This window comes from Rana temporaria, chromosome 8 (genome assembly GCF_905171775.1).
Source record: "Rana temporaria chromosome 8, aRanTem1.1, whole genome shotgun sequence".
Taxonomy (NCBI): domain Eukaryota; kingdom Metazoa; phylum Chordata; class Amphibia; order Anura; family Ranidae; genus Rana; species Rana temporaria.
In genome coordinates this window covers 34,402,643-34,425,870 of record NC_053496.1, presented here as the reverse complement: position 1 = coordinate 34,425,870, position 23,228 = coordinate 34,402,643, and the positions used below count along the sequence as shown (strand labels likewise).

General features: G+C 45.9%; 1 protein-coding gene across 1 annotated transcript in view; it reads left to right on the top strand.

Annotated features, from left to right (window-relative positions):
• The first annotated feature begins 1,268 nt into the window (after positions 1-1,268).
• The window catches only part of FHIP2A (FHF complex subunit HOOK interacting protein 2A), a 39,960-nt gene continuing 18,000 nt past the window's right edge, over positions 1,269-23,228 (top strand). Inside the window, exons 1-3 of the mRNA XM_040361537.1 lie at positions 1,269-1,474; positions 15,212-15,290; positions 16,300-16,469. Coding sequence (XP_040217471.1) covers positions 1,430-1,474; positions 15,212-15,290; positions 16,300-16,469 — 294 coding nt within the window. The 5' untranslated portion in view covers positions 1,269-1,429. The remainder of the gene's footprint in view (positions 1,475-15,211; positions 15,291-16,299; positions 16,470-23,228) is intronic.

Sequence of the window (23,228 nt, the reverse complement as noted above, 5' to 3'; positions counted from 1 at the left end):
TAGGCAAAAAAATGTTTTCCTTTACAGCTCCTTTAAGACACCGGCAGGGGCGCCGTGTGTCTGTCAGAGTGCAGTGTACGGAATTGTCCGGCAGGGGCGCCGTGTGTCTGTCAGAGTGCAGTGTACGGAGCTGTCCGGCAGGGGAGCTGTGTGTGTGTCAGAGTGCAGTGTACGGAGCTGACCGGCAGGGGCGCTGTGTGTGTGTCAGAGTGCAGTGTACGGAGCTGTCCGGCAGGGGCGCCGTGTGTCTGTCAGAGTGCAGTGTACGGAGCTGTCCGGCAGGGGCGCTGTGTGTGTGTCAGAGTGCAGTGTACGGAGCTGACCACCAGGGGCGCTGTGTGTGTGTCAGAGTGCAGTGTACGGAGCTGACCGCCAGGGGCGCTGTGTGTGTGTCAGAGTGCAGTGTACGGAACTGACCGGCAGGGGCGCCGTGTGTCTGTCAGAGTGCAGTGTACGGAGCTGACCGCCAGGGGCGCTGTGTGTCTGTCAGAGTGCAGTGTACGGAGCTGACCGCCAGGGGCGCTGTGTGTGTCAGAGTGCAGTGTACGGAATTGTCCGGCAGGGGCGCTGTGCGTCTGTCAGAGTGCAGTGTACGGAGCTGACCGCCAGGGGCGCTGTGTGTCTGTCAGAGTGCAGTGTACGGAGCTGACCGCCAGGGGCGCTGTGTGTGTGTGTCTGTCAGAGTGCAGTGTACGGAATTGTCCGGCAGGGGCGCTGTGCGTCTGTCAGAGTGCAGTGTACGGAGCTGTCCGCCAGGGGCGCTGTGTGTGTGTGTGTGTCAGAGTGCAGTGTACGGAATTGTCCGGCAGGGGCGCTGTGCGTCTGTCAGAGTGCAGTGTACGGAGCTGACCGCCAGGGGCGCTGTGTGTGTGTGTGTGTCAGAGTGCAGTGTACGGAATTGTCCGGCAGGGGCGCTGTGCGTCTGTCAGAGTGCAGTGTACGGAGCTGACCGCCAGGGGCGCTGTGTGTGTGTGTGTGTGTGTGTCAGAGTGCAGTGTACGGAATTGTCCGGCAGGGGCGCTGTGCGTCTGTCAGAGTGCAGTGTACGGAGCTGACCGCCAGGGGCGCTGTGTGTGTGTGTGTGTGTCAGAGTGCAGTGTACGGAATTGTCCGGCAGGGGCGCTGTGCGTCTGTCAGAGTGCAGTGTACGGAATTGTCCGGCAGGGGCGCTGTGCGTCTGTCAGAGTGCAGTGTACGGAGCTGACCGCCAGGGGCGCTGTGTGTGTGTGTGTGTCTGTCAGAGTGCAGTGTACGGAGCTGTCCGCCAGGGGCGCTGTGTGTGTGTGTTGTATGGTGGCCGGTCTGTCGGTCGGTGTGAGGTGTCGGTACCGCTCTGGTCGGTGTGAGGTGTCGGTATCGCTCCGGTCGGTGTGTCAGGCTGGCGGGGAGGCGGCCGGTGTCGGATCGGTTGGCCCAGCAGAGGCGGAAGATGTTCTCTCGGATCTCTTCCATCCTGCAGCAGGCGGTGGAGGCGGTGAGTGAGGCCGGGAACGGAAGGATGGGAGGCGGTGCACTACGTACTACAGACCGGGGATCCGGGGGGGAGCGCAGGCCGCAGTGATGATGTGGCCGGAACTGAGCGCACCGACCCGAGTGTGTTATGTGTGCACTGAGCGGGGAGATCCGTGTATATACTATGTGTGTACTGTATATAGATAATACCCCCCTCCCCCATCCCAGGTGTGTGTATACAGGCCCCCCCTCCCCCCTCTAATCATTACATCTATACACAATAATACAATATATATCCTACAGAGATCTATGTGTGTATGCATGTATCTCTCTCCATATTACACCACACTGTATATACCCATTGTATCCCCAATATTATATATACCCCCCATATTATACCTCTACACCCCCAATATTATACCCCCATATTATACCTCTACACCCCCAATATTATATATACCCCCCATATTATACCTCTACACCCCCAATATTATATATACCCCCCAATATTATATATACACCCCATATTATACCTCTATACCCCCCAATATTATATATACACCCCATATTATACCTCTATACCCCCAATATTATATTTACACCCCATATTATACCTCTATACCCCCAATATTATATATACACCTCATATTATACCTCTATACCCCCCAATATTGTATATATACCTCTATACCCCCAATATTATATATACACCCCATATTATACCTCTATACCCCCCAATATTATATACCTCTACCCCCAATATTATATATACACCCCATATTATACCTCTGAATATTATATATACCCCATATTATACCTCTATACCCCCAATATTATATATACCCCATATTATACCTCTATACTCCCAATATTATATATACACCCCATATTATACCACTGAATATTATATATACCCCATATTATACCTCTATACCCCCCAATATTGTATATATACCTCTATACCCCCCAAAATGATATATACACCCCATATTATACCTCCCAATATTATATACACCCCATATTATACTCTATACCCCGAATATTATATTTACACCCCATATTATAACTTTATCCTCCCAATATTGTATATACACCCCATATTATATCTATATACATCCCATATTATACCTCTATACACCCCCCATATTATACCTCCCAATATTATATATACACCCCATATTATACCTCCCAATATTATATATACACCCCATATTATACCTCTACACCCCCAATATTGTATATACACCCCATATTATACCTCCGAATATTGTATATACGCCCCATGTTATACCTATATGTACCCCATATTATACTTCTATACCCCCCAATATTATACACCCAATATTATACCTCTATACCCCCCAATATTATATTATACACCCCATATTTTACCTCTGTACCCCCAATATTATACACCCCATATTTTACCTCTATACCCCCAATATTATATATACACCCCATATTATAACTCTATCCCCCCCCCAATATTATATATACACCCCATAGTATACCTCTTTACCCCCAATATTTCATATACATTCCATATTATTTTATATACAATCCAAATTATACCTATATGCCCCCTGATATTTTGTACGGACCCCATATTATACCTCTGTATCCCCCATTATTCTATATACCCCTAGTGTTAAATACACTCCATAATATATTTCTATACCCTCAATATTGTATATACACCCCATATTCTATCTATCCACCCCACAATATTTTATATGCACCCCATATTATAACTCAATATCCCCCACTATTTTATATACACCCTATATTATACCTCTATACCCCCAAAATTATATATACACCCCATATTATACCTCTATACCCCCAATATTGTATATACACCCCATGTTATACCGCTATACCCCCAAATATTATACACCCCATGTTATACCGCGATATCCCCCAATATTATATATACCCCCTATATTATACCTCTATACACCCCATATTATATATACACCCCATATTATACCTCTATACCCCCCAATATTATACACCCCATATTATACCTCTATACCCCCCAATATTATATATATACACCCCATATTCTACCTCTATACCCCCCCAATATTGTATATACACCCCATATTATACCTCTATACCCCCCCCAATATTGTATATACACCCCGTATTATACCTCTATACCCCCCAATATTTCATATTTTATATACATTCCAAATTATACCTATATGCCCCCTGATATTTTATACGCAGCCCATATTATACTTCTGTATCCCCCAGTGTTCTATACACTCCATAATATATTTCTATACCCTCAATATTATATATACACCCCATATTCTATCTCGCCAACCCACAATATTTTATATGCACCCCATATTATATCTCAATATCCCCCACTATTTTATATACACCTCATATTTTATTGCTATATTATTGTTATACCCCACAATATTATATATGCACTGTGTATTATGTCTTGGTTTGCGCAAAAGTTATAGCGTTTACAAAATAGGGGGTCGTTTTATGGCATTTTTCTAAAAAAATATTTTTTTACTAGTAATGGTGGCGATCAGCGATTTTTTTTTTTTTTTTTCCCGGTACTGCGACATTATGGCAGACACTTTTGACACATTTTTAGGACCATTGGCATTTTTATAGCGATCAGTGCTATAAAAATGCATTTGATTACTATAAAAATGACACTGGTAGGGAAGGGGTTAACACGCGGGGAAGGGGTGAAAGAAGGTTCCCTGGGTGTGTTCTAACTGTAGGGGGGGGGTGGACTCACTAGGGGAAATGACTGATCGCTGTTCATACATTGTATGAACAGACAATCAGGCATTTCTCCCCCTGACAGGACCAGGAGCTGTGTGTTTACACACACACAGCTCCCGGTCCTCGATCTGTAACGAGCGATTGCGCGAGTCGGAGGCGTGCGCCCCTATTGGCTGCTCGGCGAGATGACGTATAGCTACGTGATCTCGCCCAGCAGAGCCGACCTGCCGCTGTATAACTGCGGCGGCTGGTCGGCAAGCAGTTAAAATAAATTTGCTAAAATTAAAAACTTTTTTTTTCTTTTTTTTTTTTTTTTTCTTAATTTATTGATTTTTATACACCCTGTTTCCAATTGTTTGAAGTATCCTGAGACCATTCATGTGTGGGGTTGCTTCTCAACCAAGAGAGTGGGATCACTCACAATTTTGCCTCAGAACACAGCCATGTATAAAGAATGTACAAAAACCTCTCCCAAAGATTAGTTGGAGGCGTGATAGGCTTCCCTGAAGAGGTGAGTTTTCAGGGATCGCCTGAAGGTAGCAAGAGTAGGGGATAGCCGGACAGGTTGAGGTTGCGAGTTCCAGAGGATGGGAGAGGCTCTGGAGATTCTGACAAACTTCAAGCATTGATGGTGATGATGCAAGAATGAGCTGCCATCAGTCGGGATGAGGCCCAGAAGTTGATTGACAACATGACGGAACGAATTGCAGAGGTTTTGAAAAAGAAGACTCAACACTGCAAATATTGACTCTTTGCATAAACTTAGGCTGCATTCACACCTGAGCGTAGGTCGTTTTTTTCCGGCGGTTTGTCGCGCGTATTCATGCGTTTGCATACAGCGTCGTTCAACAGTTTTTTACTTCAACAGTTTTTTACTTCAACAGTTTTTTACTTCAACAGTTTTTTACTTCAACAGTTTTTTACTTCAACAGTTTTTTACTTCAACAGTTTTTTACTTCAACAGTTTTTTACTTCAACAGTTTTTTACTTCAACAGTTTTTTACTTCAACAGTTTTTTACTTCAACAGTTTTTTACTTCAACAGTTTTTTACTTCAACAGTTTTTTACTTCAACAGTTTTTTACTTCAACAGTTTTTTACTTCAACAGTTTTTTACTTCAACAGTTTTTTACTTCAACAGTTTTTTACTTCAACAGTTTTTTACTTCAACAGTTTTTTACTTCAACAGTTTTTTACTTCAACAGTTTTTTACTTCAACAGTTTTTTACTTCAACAGTTTTTTACTTCAACAGTTTTTTACTTCAACAGTTTTTTACTTCAACAGTTTTTTACTTCAACAGTTTTTTACTTCAACAGTTTTTTACTTCAACGGTTTTTATTTTAGCCAATAGGAAAAATTATCATCTTTTCATCACTTGCTATGTTGGTAGATTTTTTTTACCTTCTGCCTGGGTGAAATGTTCTATTGATTAAAGCGACAAAACGCCCATAGCAAACGCTCGTCGCGCTAGTCGCTTGAATCAAGCGTTTCCATTACTTTTTATGGGAAATAGAAACGCCCAAACCGCCCAATACGCGCGACAAAAAAGGGTCCGGAACTTGTTTGAGCTTCAGGCATTCGGCGTCAGGCGTTTTGGAGTGGAGATGTGAACCATCTCCATAGGGAATAATGTCTTTTTTTCCCCTCTATCGCTTTTGAGCGTCGCGCTTCAGGCGACAAAACGCTCAGGTGTGAATGCTGCCTTAATGTCATTGTCAATAAAGGCCTTTGACAATTATGAAATGCTTGTAATTATACTTCAGTATACCATAGTGACATCTGACAAAAAGATGTAAAAACACTGCAGCAGACTTCTCTGGTTACTTTTCTTGATTTTGACTGAATGTTAGTGATCACAGCAGAATTTAGTGTAAGGAAAACACAGGAAAAAATGCATGTTGACAAGGGCAGTGTAGAGGAGGGTGGAGAGCCTACTGACATCACAACTCCACCCACCGAGCTCCAGACAACAGATCCACCCACAGAATCTACAGTTTTTCAGTTCTTATAACAGACAGAGGGGAGACATTTGACAGGTAAGGATACATGCAGGAGGCGTCTATATCCTTATAGATCAGCACTATGGCAGGAGTTTAGAAAGGATGAGCGTGGGTTTACATCCACTTTAATGAATACAAAGCCTGCTCGGATTGGCAGAGGCTGTAACATCATCAGCCCGCGCCTCTGACTCTCAAAGCCAATCCAAGCAGGCTACTGTATGCCTGCTTGGATTGGCAGAGGTTGTTCCTCCAATCCGAGCAGGCTCTGTATTCATTAAAGCGGAGGTCCACCCTAAAAAAAAAGGAAAAAGGCTGCAAAAAAAATAGAAAACATATTATTTTTTTTTTTTTTTAACACTTACCAGAAGTGGCTGTTACTAGGCAGATCTCCTAATCTGCCACTTCCTAACAATGACACCCTCTTGACAGGAGTCGTCTTTTGCTCCTAAGAACGACCGATGAGGTTCATTATTTCTTATAAGGCATCAGGAGTTATGCTATGGGCGATAGCCATTGGGCTAACTCAAGTTACATGTTTGCTCACGATTGTCACTTTTATGTAACATTGATTATTGTTTCTTTCTTTATCGTTACATCACGGGACACAGAGCGGCATTCATTACTATATGGGTTATATGGAGTACCTTCAGGTGATGGACACTGGCAATCTCAAACAGGAAATGCCCCTCCCTATATAACCCCCTCCCATAGGAGGAGTACCTCAGTTTTTACGCCAGTGTCTTAGGTGTTGGTCATGGTTTAGCTTGCCTCCGCATCCTTGGGATTAGGTGAGCTAACCGGTTCTGTCCAAAGGCCTCAGCGCTAAAGTGGTCAGTAACCGGACCCCAAACCCTTGGGGTATAGCCCATAATGCTTTTCTTTTTAGAGAGCTGGACCCTGGGCCCAGAACTTAGAAACCTTTGGGTGCCTAATGTTTCTGTTGCCAGAGTGCTATATGGGCCCAGGACAGTGGATCCTTCATAGGAACCCAGGGCCTGAAGGTCTAGACATCCCCACGGAGATGGGGGAAGATTGGGCCTCTTGCTTGGCAAAGTCCTGCGGCATGGAGCAGGTAAGTGAGGGGAAAACTTGCGGAACTTGGTTCTTAGCAGGTTTTTTCTGGGGGGTCACAGGGGACATGCCTAAAGTTATGCGCTGCATCTGGCAAACTAGTCACATATCTTAATGATAGGATGGCTCTATGTGTATTTTTTCCCCATAAGAAGTGACCTCCCTTGTAGTGTTGGAAAAGCATTTGAGTAGGGCCTGTGTAATATAAAGTGTATGTGTGTGTCAGAGAGCTATGCTTACCTGCAAGCCTCCAGGCGATGCTCCATCAGCCTTCCTCCTCAGAGCCTGCAAAGCAGGCAAAGCGCTGACCTCCTCGTGGTTCCAGTGGAGCAGAGAGGCTCCCTTCCCCCCAACCCCCCCCCCCTATCGGCGGGCGCGTTCACGTGTTATAGGCGCAATTCGCGCCGTTTAGCTGAGGGGGGAAGGGCGGGTCAGTGGTTTAAGGAAGGGGCGGCCCTTCCTTTTCGTTCCAAACAGCATTTGATACATTGGAACTGGGGAGGAAAGACCAGAGCGGCAGCACGGGGCGCCGAGGACACACAGTGGCCAAAAAGAATATTGCAGTCTTCAGAAGACTGTTTTCAAGCCTAGAAATAGGCTGTTTCTTTCCATCTCATAGTTTTTCTTGCAATACTACTCAGGGGGACAGAATGATTTTTCTTTCCTGGATTTGAAAAAAAAAAAGAAAAAAAAGTCATCTAGGGAAGAGGAAGCATTTTTTATCCCCCAAACAGGTGTTTGGGCAATTAACTTTTATAGTTCCAAGTACCAATAGGTAGCAGGTGTACCTCGGTATTGTACCATGGCATCCGGGTCAGAGGGTACAAGAGGTGGGGATTCCCCCAGAGAGTCTGAGGTCTCGGACAAAGCTATGCCGCTGCTTTCCCCACAGGGAGCCTTGGGGCCATCGGGATCTGGGGCTGGAGCTGGCGCGGGTCAGTCCAACCCTAAGATGGTCACGGACGAGGTATTACTCACCTCTTTAAGAGAGATGGAGAAAAGAATGGGAAAAATGATAGCCACATCTATGCGGGGCAGTAAACGGATTCGATCTCCGTCGCCCGAGCGTGGACCCTCAGAAGAGGAGGTCCTTTCCTCAGGGGAATTGGACGATCTCTTGGACAAGGACCAAGTAGGTTCAGGGATCGAGGATCCGGATACAGAGGAGTCTGGAGCAGTCTCCCAAGGGGAGGGCTGGTGGATTCAAGCCTTAACGGACTTGGTCCATAATGCATTCAACTTGCCAGTACCAGATCTCCAGGTATCGACGGTTTCAGCTTTGGGCTCACTGAGGGCGCCTCAAAGCAATGCAGTGTTTCCGATCCACCCTCTATTAGAGGGAGTTTTGTTCCAAGATTGGAACAAGCCAGATAAAATCTTCTTACCACCTAAAAGATTCTCTGCCCTATATCCTATGGAAGATAAATTTTCCAAGAAATGGGCTACTCCTGCAGTGGACGCAGCCATCTCATGTGTTAACAAGTCGTTAACATGCCCTGTAGAAAACATACAGGTATTCAAGGATCCAGTTGATAAACGCTTGGAAGCACTACTTAAGAACTCCTTCACTACGGCAGGGGCAGTAGTACAGCCAGCTGTGGCTGCGATTGGGGTTGCTCAAGCATTATCGGATCAAATTAAGCAGATGCTTAAACTTATTCCTGCCCAGCAGGCAGAAGAATTTTCGGATGTCCCTAGGGCCATATGTTTTACAGTAGACGCAATTAAGGATTCTATCCAGCAAGCGTCACGTTTATCGTTATCCCTTATCCATATGAGAAGACTCTTATGGTTAAAGAGCTGGGAGGCCGAGCCCCCATGCAAGAAGCTCCTGGTAGGGTTTCCCTTCTATGGAGGACGACTCTTCGGAGAAGACCTAGATAAATACATTCAGACCATTTCAAACGGCAAAAGTACTCTCTTGCCAACTAAGAAGAAGTTTCAGGGGCCTGCGTTTAAACGACAGTACTCCCCTGGGCAGGGGCCCTCTAATGCCAAACAGTATCGACGGCCTCCTGCGAAAGCAAACTTTGGCTTCAACAGCAAGTCTCAAGGACAGGCTGCTAGAGGCAGAAAGCAGTGGTTTCGCAAACCAGCAAAACCAGCCCCCAAGCCGACCTTATGAAGGGGCGCCCCCACCCACGAAGGTGGGGGGAAGGCTGCGACTCTTTTCAGAGGTTTGGGAAGCCAGCATTCCCGACGAGTGGGTACGGTCTTCCGTGGCCACGGGCTACAAATTAGATTCCCTAAAGTTTCCTCCTCCTCATTTCCAGGAGTCGAGGATTCCAAACGATCCGGAGAAAGGAGCCGCATTAATGTCGGCATTAAATCATCTACTTTCCCAGGAAGTAATAGTAGAAGTACCAGTCCTGGAACAGGGGCTAGGTTTCTACTCCAACCTATTCATCATCCCGAAGTTCAATGGAGATGTCAGGCCAATTTTGGACCTAAAGATGGTAAATGCATACCTAAAGGTCCCCTCATTTCGGATGGAATCCGTGCGGTCAGCAGCTGCCACACTCCAAAAGGACGACTTCATGGCGTCCATAGACATAAAGGATGCCTACCTTCATGTTCCAATTTATCAGCCACATCAAAAATATCTACGCTTCATGGTGGCTTTGCGTCACTTCCAATTCGTGGCGCTTCCCTTCGGGTTGGCTACGGCCCCCCGGGTGTTCACGAAGGTCCTAGCTCCAATCCTAGCCAAACTAAGGATCCAAGGGGTCACGATCCTAGCATACCTGGACGACCTCCTAGTCATAGATCACTCGTCTCCCGGCTTGGAGCGAGCAGTGGCCCTCACGGTCCAATACCTCGAGAAGTTCGGCTGGGTCCTAAATCGAGAAAAGTCAGCTTTCCTGCCCACAAGGCAGTTGGAATATCTCGGCATGAGATTAGACACAGAACAACAAAGAGTGTTTCTACCTCTGAGGAAGGTCAAAGCCATCAAGGAATTAATCCTACTGGTTCTAAGCAAAAAGGAACCGACTATTCGCCTATGTATGAGGTTACTAGGCAAGATGGTGGCCACATTCGAGGCGGTACCATACGCCCAGAGTCACACTCGCATCCTGCAGGCAGCCATCCTGTCAGCATGGAGCAGAAGGCCACAGGCCTTGGATATCCCGTTGCCGCTCTCATCAAGAGTCAGACAAAGTCTGTGTTGGTGGTTAGACCCTCAGAACCTACGGAAGGGGAGATCTTTCAGCCCAGTGGCTTGGAAGATAGTGACCACAGACGCCAGCCTGACAGGCTGGGGAGCAATTTTGGATGGTTGCACTCGCCAAGGTACTTGGGCAAAGCTAGAGGAGCAGTTGCCCATCAACATCTTGGAGCTCAGAGCTGCTCGACTAGCCCTCAGGGCTTGGACGTCAAAATTGCAGGGGTTCCTGGTGAGAATTCAATCAGACAATGCCACGGCCGTGGCATACATAAATCACCAAGGGGGAACCAGGAGTCAAGCCGCTCAGAGAGAGGTGAGCTTGATTCTCCTATGGGCAGAGGCTCATGTGCCCTGCATATCGGCAATATTCATTCCCGGAGTGGACAACTTTCAGGCGGACTTCTTAAGCCGCCAGACTCTATGGCCGGGGGAATGGTCTCTGCATCCACAAATCTTTCAAGCACTCTGCCAAAAATGGGGAGTGCCGGACGTGGATGTCATGGCATCGAGACTCAACAAGAAGCTAGACAGGTTCATGTCCCGCTCAAGGGATCCGATGGCCTGCGGAACCGATGCGCTGGTTTGCCCTTGGCATCAGTTCAAACTTCTTTATGCGTTTCCCCCGCTTCAGTTACTACCCCGCCTGCTGCGCAGGATCAGGGTGGAGCACATACCAGTCATCCTGGTAGCTCCAGCATGGCCCAGAAGGGCATGGTACTCACTAATCCTAAAGATGGTAGTGGGAGACCCTTGGACTCTTCCTCTACGGCCAGACCTGCTATCGCAAGGTCCGATCCTCCACCCTGCCTTACGGCATCTAAATTTGACGGCCTGGAAGCTGAATCCCTGATTCTCAGGGGTAGAGGTCTGTCTCAGAAAGTAATCTCTACCCTAATCAGAGCCAGGAAACCGGTCTCTAGGGTGATTTATCACAGGGTCTGGAAGGCCTATGTAGGCTGGTGTGAGTCCAAGCTATGGCTTCCTCGCAAATTCACCATTGATAGAGTTTTAAGTTTTCTCCAGCTAGGAGTGGATAAAGGATTGGCATTAAGCACAATCAAAGGACAGATTTCTGCCCTGTCAGTGTGGTTTCAGCGGCCGCTGGCCACCCACTCGCTGGTTAAGACCTTCCTTCAAGGGGTCTTACGTATTAAACCTCCAGTTAAATCCCCGCTTTGCCCGTGGGATTTAAACCTTGTTCTGTCAAGTTTACAGAAACAACCGTTTGAGCCGTTGGCTGAAATTCCTTTGGTTTTACTGACAAGGAAGTTAGTATTTTTGGTCGCCATAGTTTCCGCAAGAAGAGTATCGGAACTGGCGGCCTCATCCTGTAAGGAACCATATCTTATTTTTCATAAGGACAGGGTCGTTCTCCGCCCTCATCCTTCCTTCCTACCGAAGGTTATATCCAGTTTTCATTTGAACCAGGATTTGGTATTACCATCCTTCTTCCCTAAACCTACTTCCAGAAAGGAAGGGTTGCTGCATACCTTGGATATCGTCAGGGCCATGAAGGCCTATCTTAAAGCTACAAAGAAGATCCGGAAAACAGATGTGCTGTTCATATTACCGGATGGGCCCAAGAAGGGGCAGGCAGCTGCAAAGTCCACCATTTCTAGGTGGATTAAGCAATTAATCACTCAGGCCTACGGCTTGAAAGGGTTGCCTCCTCCAGTATCATTAAAGGCTCATTCTACTAGGGCCATGGGCGCCTCCTGGGCAGCACACCACCAGATCTCTATGGCTCAAGTTTGCAAGGCGGCAACCTGGTCTTCTGTCCACACGTTTACAAAATTCTACCAGTTGGACGTAAGAAGGAATTCTGATACAGCCTTTGGGCAGGCAGTGCTGCAGGCTGCAGTTTGAGACCCTCGGATTCCGGGGGCTCCTCTTTTTTGAGTTAAATTTAAAATGTAAGATTATTTTTCTCAACTAAGTTGGATTTATTATGATTTGAGTATTTCTCTAAATTAAATCCTTTTGTCTTGGAGATGTTCTCCCTCCCCTCATTGTAAGCATTGCTTTGGGACATCCCATATAGTAATGAATGCCGCTCTGTGTCCCGTGATGTAACGATAAAGAAAAAGAGATTTTTAATACAGCTTACCTGTAAAATCTTTTTCTTGGAGTACATCACGGGACACAGAGCTCCCACCCCTCTTTTGAGGACCATTTTGGGAGGCATACTGCTTGCTAAAAAACTGAGGTACTCCTCCTATGGGAGGGGGTTATATAGGGAGGGGCATTTCCTGTTTGAGATTGCCAGTGTCAACACCTGAAGGTACTCCATATAACCCATATAGTAATGAATGCCGCTCTGTGTCCCGTGATGTACTCCAAGAAAAAGATTTTACAGGTAAGCTGTATTAAAAATCTCTTTTTTTGTATTTTTTTGTATTGTTTATTACACTACCAATAAATATATTTTCAACTCTAATCTGCCACTTCCTGGTCTGCAGTGGTCTTCTTTCTTTTCCTCCTCGCGCTGCCTCCTGGGAAATGGGGAGCGGTGTTTTCTGGGACCTTGTGTGTGTCCCGGGAGACATCCACCCGTTCACATAGCGCATGCGCAGTAGGGAATCGGGCAGTGAAGCCGCAGCGCTTCACTTCCGGATTCCCACACTGAGGATGGCGGTGGGGCAGCTGAGACCCGAGCGAATTGCTCGGCTTCAGCTGCCAACATCGTGGGCACCCTGTACAGGTAAGTGTCCTTATTAAAAGTCAGCAGCTACAGTGATTGTAGCTGCTGACTTTTAATTTTAATTATTTTAAGCTGGACCTCTGCCACTGGTATTGGCTCAGCGGTGTATACTGTATGTATGCAGTATTACCGCACTTTCAGCGAGCATCCGGAGGGCTGACTTCCAGCTGGCGTGTAATATGGACCCCCGATTTATACCCGGCGTATAAGACCACCCCCGCTTTTTGGACAGTTTTTTTTTTTTTACTGTAAAAGGTCATTTTATACGCCGGGAAAATACGGCGCTATACATAGAACCAGATCCCTGTCTGGGGAATGACCTTTGTTTATAAAGAGAACTCCTCACAGCTGATGTGCTGAGAGTATCAAAATGTTCAAATGTGTCCTTGTTTCCAATAGAGTGGTGAGGAGGGGTTTGTCTGTCATCCCTTCTATTTGTCCTGAGGCAGAGCTTAGAAAATCCAAAATGTTTCAGTTGTCACCAGAAAACAATTAGAGGGCATGTCTTCCTATGGGGACAGCTGTGTAAGTGGGGATATCCCCTCACTATAGAGAGTTTTGCTTTCACTTCCTGTTGTGTCAACAGAACAGGAAGTGAGTGCAAATCAGCCCAGTGTGTTAAAAAATTTGTGAAAAGAAGGAATGGCTGCACACCAAAGTAGCTTATCCATAAAAACAAATGCTGCACACCACAGGACAGTAACAAATGCATCAAGGTAGACACGTTTCCCACAGATGCATGTGCTTATTTATTACTGAGTAATGTGTTTTACAAGTAATTACAAGCTCCATTGACATGACATAAAGTGAACCTGTCAGAGCAAAGTGACATTGGGCCAGATTCAGGTAGATCCGCGTAACTTTGCCCGGGCGTAACGCATTCCGATTTACGTTACGCCTCCGCAACTTAGACGGGCAAGTGCTGTATTCTCAAAGCACTTGCTCCGTAAGTTGCGGCGGCGTAGCGTAAATCGGCCGGCGTAAGCCCGCCTAATTAAAATTTGGATCAGGGGGGCGTGTTTTATGTAAATGTACTGTGACCCGACGTGATTGACTTTTTTCCCGAACGGCACATGCGCCGTCCGTGGAATTTCCCAGTGTGCATTGCTCCAAAGTACGCCGCAAGGACGTCATTGGTTTCGACGTGAACGTAAATGACGTCCAGCCCCATTCACGGACGACTTACGCAAACGACGTAACTTTTTCAAATTTTGATGCGGGAACGACGGCCATACTTAACATTGGTACGCCGCACTTACGCCACCATATAGCAGGGGTAACTATACGCCGGGAAAAGCCTAACGTAAACGGCGTAACTTTACTGCGTCGAGCCGGGCGTACGTTCGTGAATTTGCGTATCTAGCTGATTTACATGTTTCGATGCGTAAATCAGCGTACACGCCCCTAGCGGCCAGCGTAAAATTGCAGTTATGATCCAACGGCGTAAGCAACCTACGCCTGTCGGATCTAATAGATATCTATGTGTAACTGATTCTAAGAATCAGGCGCATAGATACGACCGGCCAGACGCAGAGATACGACGGTGTATCTGGAGATACGCCGTCGTATCTCCTCTAAGAATCTGGCCCATTGTTTCTTACTAGCACACACCCCACCCACCTATGCTCCCTTTTCCTCACACTCCCTTCACCATTCTGTGGATGCGCAGCAGGTATGGGAGATCACGTGACTGCCCATCATGCACTGCTCAGGTCTCAGTGGCCAGTTGCTAGACTTCAGCACTGTCATATGACAAAGGGTGACATTATCAACACTGTGTAAGGTGGCTGGTGAGAGGGGGGGGGGGGCTAGTAAGAGACCCTGTCACTTTACCCTAAATGTAGCCCATAGCCCTCTCCCATAAGAATATGTTCAGCATTCCCAGGCTGGTATTGGCGTGTTGGCTCCTCTGATGCAGAGACTGACGCGTTTGGTTCAGTGTTTTCTGTACAGCACCACAGAATATGTCACTATAAACTGTGTAAAAATAGTGCGACAATGATGGGACATAGAGTGTTAGCTCCTCTGGTGCAGCGGCTAATGTGTTTTCTCTCTCTCTTTCAGCTTGCCCCATCGCTGCCGCTGCAGGAGGACTTTGTGTATCACTGGAAAGCCATCACTCATTACTACATCGAGACATCCGGTAAGAGGTGGCGGGAGGATCTGTCTGTCTCCACATTGTCTGTGCAGTGTATGTGCTCTGCTGGGAGACTAGGATGAGGGCCTGCTGTCTCACTAGAGCAGTGTTTCTCAATTCCAGTCCTCAGGCCCCCCCAACAGGTCAGGTTTTCAGGATTTCCATTATTTTGCACAGGTGATTTGATCAGTTTCACTGCCTTAGTAATCACCACAGCCTTTTCATCTGAGGGAAATCCTGAAAACCTGACCTGTTGGGGGGGCCTGAGGACTGGAATTGAGAAACACTGCACTAGAGTCTGAAATCTTCTTTGCTGGCACTAAAGCTGAACTCCATTCAGGCAACTAGATCTACCACTAAATAGTTATATGGAAAGTATCTATGTTCAGCCTGTCCTGCAGTTCAGACACCCCTCCCAGGCAGCATAGCTGGGCCCTGGACTTCCTATGTACTACACTGCAGATTAGCAATACAGCCTTGTTTAGGACATGCCCATAATGGGATTGGACAATAAAGTATTATCAAAACACTGAAGATGTCATACTCAGGCTCCATCCTACAGTAGCAGAGCCCTGATTGGCTGCTAGTGCTGTCCTCCTTACTCCCAGTGTGAGTGCTCCTGTGCAGGGGCTTACAAGAGGCTGATATAAAGACTGATTCAGGTAGATCTATGCTAAAATGATTTTGTGTCAGGAGGAAGTAGGGGAATTTGGGCTAATAGGAGGAATTGGAGGGGATTTGTCCTGGCAGGGAGGCTTTGGGGGAGAAGATTTGTGCTAGGATAGAAAGTTTGAGAAGAAAGAGGATATATGCTAGGCGGGTGATATTTTGTGGTGAGGGTGATTTGTCTAGGAGTGGGTATTTTTGTCAGGTAGACTGTACAGGGCCCAGTGATTTCTAACAGCGGCCCTGTGCACAGGTATATTTAGACACCTCGTACAACTGCTGTAAGTGCAGGTAGGAATATTATTGTAACGTATATAAGTATTTCTGAGATTCTTGTTCTGTGACACAGATGACAAGGCCCCGGTGACGGACACCAACATCCCCTCTCACCTGGAGCAAATGCTGGACATTCTGGTGCAGGAGGAGAATGAGCGGGAATCGGGGGAGACCGGGCCATGCATGGAGTATTTATTACATCATAAAGTTCTGGAGACTCTCTACACCCTGGGGAAAGCCGACGTGAGTTTGATTCAGAATATTCTACCCATGCAGTCTGCTCTGTGCATAGCAGACATATAGATAACCTACAGCTTATGTCCCTTCTCAGCACAAATAACAGAAAATGTGCAGCACAGGTTCCTTTTGGTGACCTGCTCACAATGAGCTGCAGAATGGATTTGGTTTGCTGCGCCCTGGTGTGATGCAGACTATTGCAAGTAACTCACTACAGACACACAGAGGGGAAGACCAAAACCCCCTTTAGCTTTATTTTTTTTCCTCTGTCCCCACTAGGGATTTTCTCTCTCTGCTTGTCATTGGACAGGAAATTAGTGGACATCTCCCCGGGGAGGGTCAAAGTGTTTGACCCTTCTTCAAGCTTTCAGAGTCTGTTTGACCTCCAGCCTTCCCTTCAAGTGGTTGTAAAGGTTAATTTTATTTTCTCTTTCGTTCATAGACGGACACAGCCTTCATTGACCTTAGGGTTATGCTGCCTAAATCTCCTGGTAGGAAGAAGCATAACCCTAAGGTCAATGAAGGCTGTGTCCGTCTATGAACTCAGAGAAATGGATTTTACGGTGAGTACAAAAATCCTTTTTTCTCTTTCGTTCATAGACGGACACAGCCTTCATTGACCTTAGGGTTATGCTTCTTCCTACCAGGAGATTTAGGCAGCAAAACCCTAAGGTCAATGAAGGCTGTGTCCGTCTATGAACTCAGAGAAATGGATTTTACGGTGAGTACAAAAATCCTTTTTTTTTTAAATAACAAACATGTCATACTTCCCTCCACTGTGCAGTTTGTTTTGCACAGAGTGGCCCCGAACCTCCTGTTATGGGGTCCCACGGCGGCTTTCGCTGCTACTCCCCACAATAGATAACCTCCTCAGGGAAGCTCTCTCCCGAGGGGGTTACCTTGTGGGTGCGCTCCCATGTCATACACTCGGCGTCCATAGCCACCGAGTGTATGACTCGGCCCCGCCCCCCAGCGGCCATATCATTGGATTTGATTGACAGCAGCCGCAGCCAATGACTGCGCTGCTATCAATCTATCCATGAAGAGAGTGACGCAGGATCACGCCCACGGAAATTCAGGGCTCAGGTAAGTAAAACGGGGGGCTGGGGGCCCGACCAAGCAAGGTGTTTTTTTCACCTTAATGAATAGGATGCATCAGGGTGAAAAAACACAAAGGTTTACAACCCCTTTCAGTCTTGAAGAGTTGTACGGGATTCTCTCCTGGACTGAAATGGCTTAGTTACCCATGGTAGTCTTTTTGCAGATACAGCATGTCTAGGAATACCCACTCTTACAGACTGATATCCACACATCAAAGCATTTTCATATTAGCATAACTCCTACTATTTGCATCAGGGTTGATTGCTCTTAAGGGGTGTACTGTACATGGAGCTATGTACATCACTCTGCTGGCCCCTCCCATCAGCCATGACGTAGACATTGAGAAGCACAGAGACCCAGTGATGTCACTGGGTCAAAAATAATGAATGTAATGAAAATAGGTTTTCTTTTAAAGGATAAATACCGGTAAGTGCATTTATCCTTTTGCCTCCTTTGCCCTGACCTAACTGAACCCACCTTCCCCCACCAACGATGCATACTCCCAGAATCCAGTGGCTATGGCCTCCAGGGTTTGTTTAAATCCTGGCCACATCTGCACTTTATAGCCCAATTGACCTCTATGGGGTTGTCTTTTGTCCCTGGCCTCTGGACACAACCCCATAGAAGTCTATGGGCCTGTAATACTCAGGCATGGCAAGGATGTTAACCAAAACCAGGTAGACTGAGGTAGCTATGCATCTGTGGAGAGAGGGGGGAGGTTAGGTAAGGTCAGGACAATGAGGCAGAAAGGACAAGTGCTCTTTTTCTTACGTTCAGTATTTTTGTTAAGCCCCGTACACATAAGCCGAATGCTAGACGACATTGGTTGGTTCAGTAAAGACCGTCTGACGTTAAACAGTACAACTGAAGATCAAAATGGCATCTTCCAGTTTATATTAGTAGGGGGAAGTTATTGGAGCTGGAGCCGATGGAATTTGGAGCAGCTGTGTGTGGCGACCAGTGGTGGTTCAACTTTTTTTTTTTCCACTGCCCCCCCACATTCCATCACGATTAAGGCACATATTTTTTTTTTCCTGCTGTACATACCTTACTACAGTATATTGACCTGTGCATCCGGGTTGCGAGTCCCGCGGGAGTGGGCGTTCCTCACATGGTGTTGATTGACGTTTTGCCTCGCAACCCGGATGCCACGGGTCAATATACTGTAGTAAGGTATGTACAGCAGGAAAAAAAAAATATGTGCCTTAATCGTGATGGAATGTGGGGGGGCAGTGGAAAAAAAAAGTTGTTTTTAAGGGGGAACCACTACTTTAAGGTTCAAACATGAAAGATAGAATCTGACTGGTTGCCATGCACAGCTGCCCCAGAGTCTAGCCACTCAGGTTTTGATAAATTCCCCCTCAACGCGTTCAATCAGGGCCCTATTTGCGTGTGTTTTTATCTGTTTTTCCCCAGTATAATCTGATTGGAGGGCAATATTGTACAATTGTTGCATGTAATTGTTAAAAGATCCCCCAAAAGCATCACAGCGGGTTGGCTTTATGGAAATCAGCCCATACAGCCTGCCAAATATATTTTCCAACAGAGGAATATTCTACTTGAGATGTATTAGATTATTTGTATGAAAGGCCAAAGTGCCCTTATTACAAAACAAGCCAAAGATATTTTTCACTGTTTTCATTGTACGTTTCTGAATGTGTTGTGTAAAGGTAAAGGTAAAATAAACACAAGTGGCTGAGCGTGCTGATAGGAGTGTTGAGCACGCTCAGTGGGGGTAGATCACTGGGTTGAACGGAAAAAAAACCTCATAGGGCTAGATTCAGCAAGAATTTACTTATCTATAGATACGCCGCGTAAATTCAAAGCTGCGCCGGCGTATCTTCTTTCTGTATTCAGAAAGCAAGATACGCCGAAATTAGGCTATTATCCGACTGGCGTAAGTCTCTTACACCGTCGTATCTTAGTTGCATATTTACGCTGGCCACTAGGTGGCGCTTCCGTCGATTTCAGCGTAGAATATGCAAATGAGCTGGATACGCCGATTCAGAAACGTACGTGCGCCCGGCGGATTTTTTTACGTCGTTTGCGTAAGGCTTTTTCCGGCGTAACGTTACTCCTGCTATATGAGGCATAGCCAATGTTAAGTATGGACATCGTTTCCGCGTCGAATTTTGAAAACTTTACGTCATTTGCGTAAGTCGTTCACGTCGAAAGCATTGACTATTTGCGACGTGATTAGGAGCATGCGCACTGGGATACGTTCACGGACGGTGCATGCGCCGTTCGTTAGAGACGTCATTTACTTGGGGTCATATTTTATTTACATAGAACACGCCCACCTCTTTTCAATTTGAATTTGGCGCGCTTACGCCGAGAGATTTACGTTACGCTGCCGTAACTTAGGGCGCAGGTTCTTTGTGAATCCAGCCCCAGCCTCACTAAGTTACGGCGGCGTCTCAGATACGCTACGCCCGCACAAACTTACGGCAGTCTTTATGAATCTAGCCCACAGTGTGTACCAGGTTTAGACGAGATTAGAATTATATTTAAACTTTATGCAATTCAGGAAAGCTTTCAGATGTTACAATGTGTAAACTAAAGATGCGCAGTCATCCAAAATTAAGTACAAAACAATATCTTGTATTGGCCAATATGCTGACATTTAAAAAATAGAACATATTCAGCAACAGTGTTTCCCGGAGTTTGAAAATATCCATCTCTATAAAATTTGACTGACAAAGCAAGAAAGAAAAAGGCATTGGAAAGATAGGAATGTGAGACCTGGAAACCTCTAAGTGCTAAAGTGGTCTTCTACTTTAAAACTTGTGGTGGCATGTTGATGAAGGGGGAAGCAGAAATGCCAAATAAGCAGATTAAAGGTTAATTGCACATTTTTTTTTGCAGGTAAAAAAAATAATTGCATTTATTTATCAAATTTTTTTGTTTTTGTTTATTTGGAGCCTGTAAAGTATTGCCCCAGCAATCAGAAGATTGCTGGTGCCATGCAGGTCTCCTTGAGATCTGTCAGTGTATGTGTGTGTCTGTACATCCCATACGGGTAAGCAGACACAATATGACGGGGAGAAATCCATGAACTACCACAGCGTAGTGGTAGTTTATTGAGAACTACAAGCCGACAACTGCAAAGGATGTCAGGGATTGTAGTTCATTTATACACAGAGCTGTGTGAATGAATGACATGGCCATGTGGGCAGATCCCCACACAGACCGTGCTGATTTTAAAAATGACAGGTAGTAAAAGTGGGGTGGGGGGATCGGGCAGCGGCTGCAGCATTGGGAACATGTTACGAGTTCCACCCTAAAAATGGGTGGAACATGTAACATGTTCCCAAAGGTGAACTTATCCGTTAAGCTTTAAGGGCTGGTTCCCACTGCTGCGATGTCTGAGATCGGATTTGATTCGCACCGCAGTGCATATCACATGTGATCTATGTGCGATGCGATTTCAGCCATACCGAGAGTATAGCTGGATTTGCATCAAACTCGCACAGGACCCTTTTTTTTGGTCCACAGCAGAATTGGATCGGATGGGTGTTCACACCCATCCGATCCGATTTCTGTCCAAGTTTGCAGATCGTACTGCGATATGCAAACTGATTTGGGGGTGTCATTGACTTTTAACTGACACTCCCAGCAGTTTGCATAGGGCAGTGTGAACTGCCGCCGGGAGACATGCGATGTGGGAACCTGCATTGTATTCGCAGGGTTCCTGCATCGCAGCAGTGTGAACCGGCCCTTAGTGTTGATGCTGAGGTAAGGATAATGGCTTTAAAATCCATCAATGGCCACTCCGCTATTCCTGTCCTGGCTAATTCCGTTCCCAATTGATCATCCTTTTCAGTTTTTAGGACAGAGTTCAGTCCTGTCTGCACTTTTAATAGGAAAAAATATAGGATAAATAGGACACACTGGTCAGGTTATACTGAGCACAGATATCAAAGGACAGTTGGATGTTTAGTATAATCCTGAAGGTCCAGCTTTAGTCATAATGTGAATATTTGGGTCAAATTATAGTTTCTTGCAAAGTTGGAGGTAAGAGCTTGTAGACACCCCCAATTTGTAAAGGAGTAATAGCAGTGACTGGATACGATTGTCTAACATGTCCTGGGTATTTCCCAACATCCGTCAGAATAGTGAACCTGTCAGATTAGCTAATGAAAGTGACGTTCTGCCAACTGCGAATGCGTTCCACCTCTACCAGGTTTACTAATCTGACAGAACATCTGCAGTCAGAAAAAGCTGGCAGTGGACATCTTACTACACCCAGCAATGGTAATTTTAGCAATAAAGTGAGCGTATATAAATAAATATAATGACGTGTGATGCTGTTTTGATGTTACATTTTGAAAGAAGCTGGATGCCAGCAGTAGGAAGGTGGCGGAGGCTTTGTTGGTACACCTGGCACTTCTCAGCGCTAAACCGTTATTCACTTTACGGTCAACACAGAGGACAAGGGGACACTCTTTACGTCTAGAGGAAAAGAGATTTCACCTCCAAATACAGAAAGGTTTCTTCATAGTAAGAGCTGTAAAATTGTGGAACAGACTCCCTCCAGAGGTGGTTCTGGCCAGCTCAGTAGATTGCTTTAAGAAAGGTCTGAATACTTTCCTAAATGTACAGAATATAACTGAGTACTGACATTTATAGGTAAAGTTGATCCGGGGAAAATCCGATTGTTGCCTCTCGGGGGATCAGGAAGGAATTTTTTTCCCTGCTGTAGCAAATTGGATCATGTTCTGCTGGGATTTTTCGCCTTCCTCTGGATCAACTGTGGGTATAGAATTGGGTATATGGATGTTTTTCTTTTTTTCTTTTTTTATGGTTGAACTGGATGGACTTGTGTCTTTTTACAACCTGACTAACTATGTAACTATATAACATCCTGACTGGGCGTTGAATGACGTCCAGCAGGATAACATGCCGCCGCGCACTCAGCGTGGCGATCTCTGATCGTGGTAAGAAGCCTCCTAGAGGCTTCTTACCACGTGATCAGCTGTGACCAATCACAGCTGATCATCGCGTGAACCAGGAAGTTCCGTTAAACGGCATTCCTCAGTTCACGCTAACAGGGAGAGACGATCGGCAGCTCTCCCTGTCAGAGGGGGGGGGGTCTGTGCATTGATTATCAGCACAGCCCCATCAGATGTGCCACCACAGTTACAAAAAAGTGCCCGTAAGCTGCCAGTTGGTGCCCCATAAAAAAAACTGATGACAGTGCCCAGCACTAAAACCTGTCAGTACCTCATCAGTGCCGCTCATCAGTGCCCATCAATTCTACATATCAGTGCCAACTCATTAGTGCTGCCTCATCAGTGCCCGTCAGTAAAGGGGAAAACATTTTTTTAACCAAAACAAAGAAAGTTTTAGTTTGTTTAGCAAAAAATAAAAACCGCAGAGGTGATCAAATACCACCAAAAGAAAGCTCTATTTGTGGGAGCAAAATGATAAAAATGTTGTTTGTGTACAGTGTGCAATTGTCATTCAAAGTGCGACAGTGCCGAAAGCTGAAATCTGTCCTGGAAGGGGAGGGGCGTAAGTGCCTGGTATTCAAGTGCTTAAACATCCAAACAGAATCACAGATGTCAATATACTATATTTGTATACAATCACTTTATTGCTAAAATGAAATTCAAGACGTAGCTGGGTTTAGTAAGATGTTCGCTGCCTCCTCCTGACTACAGG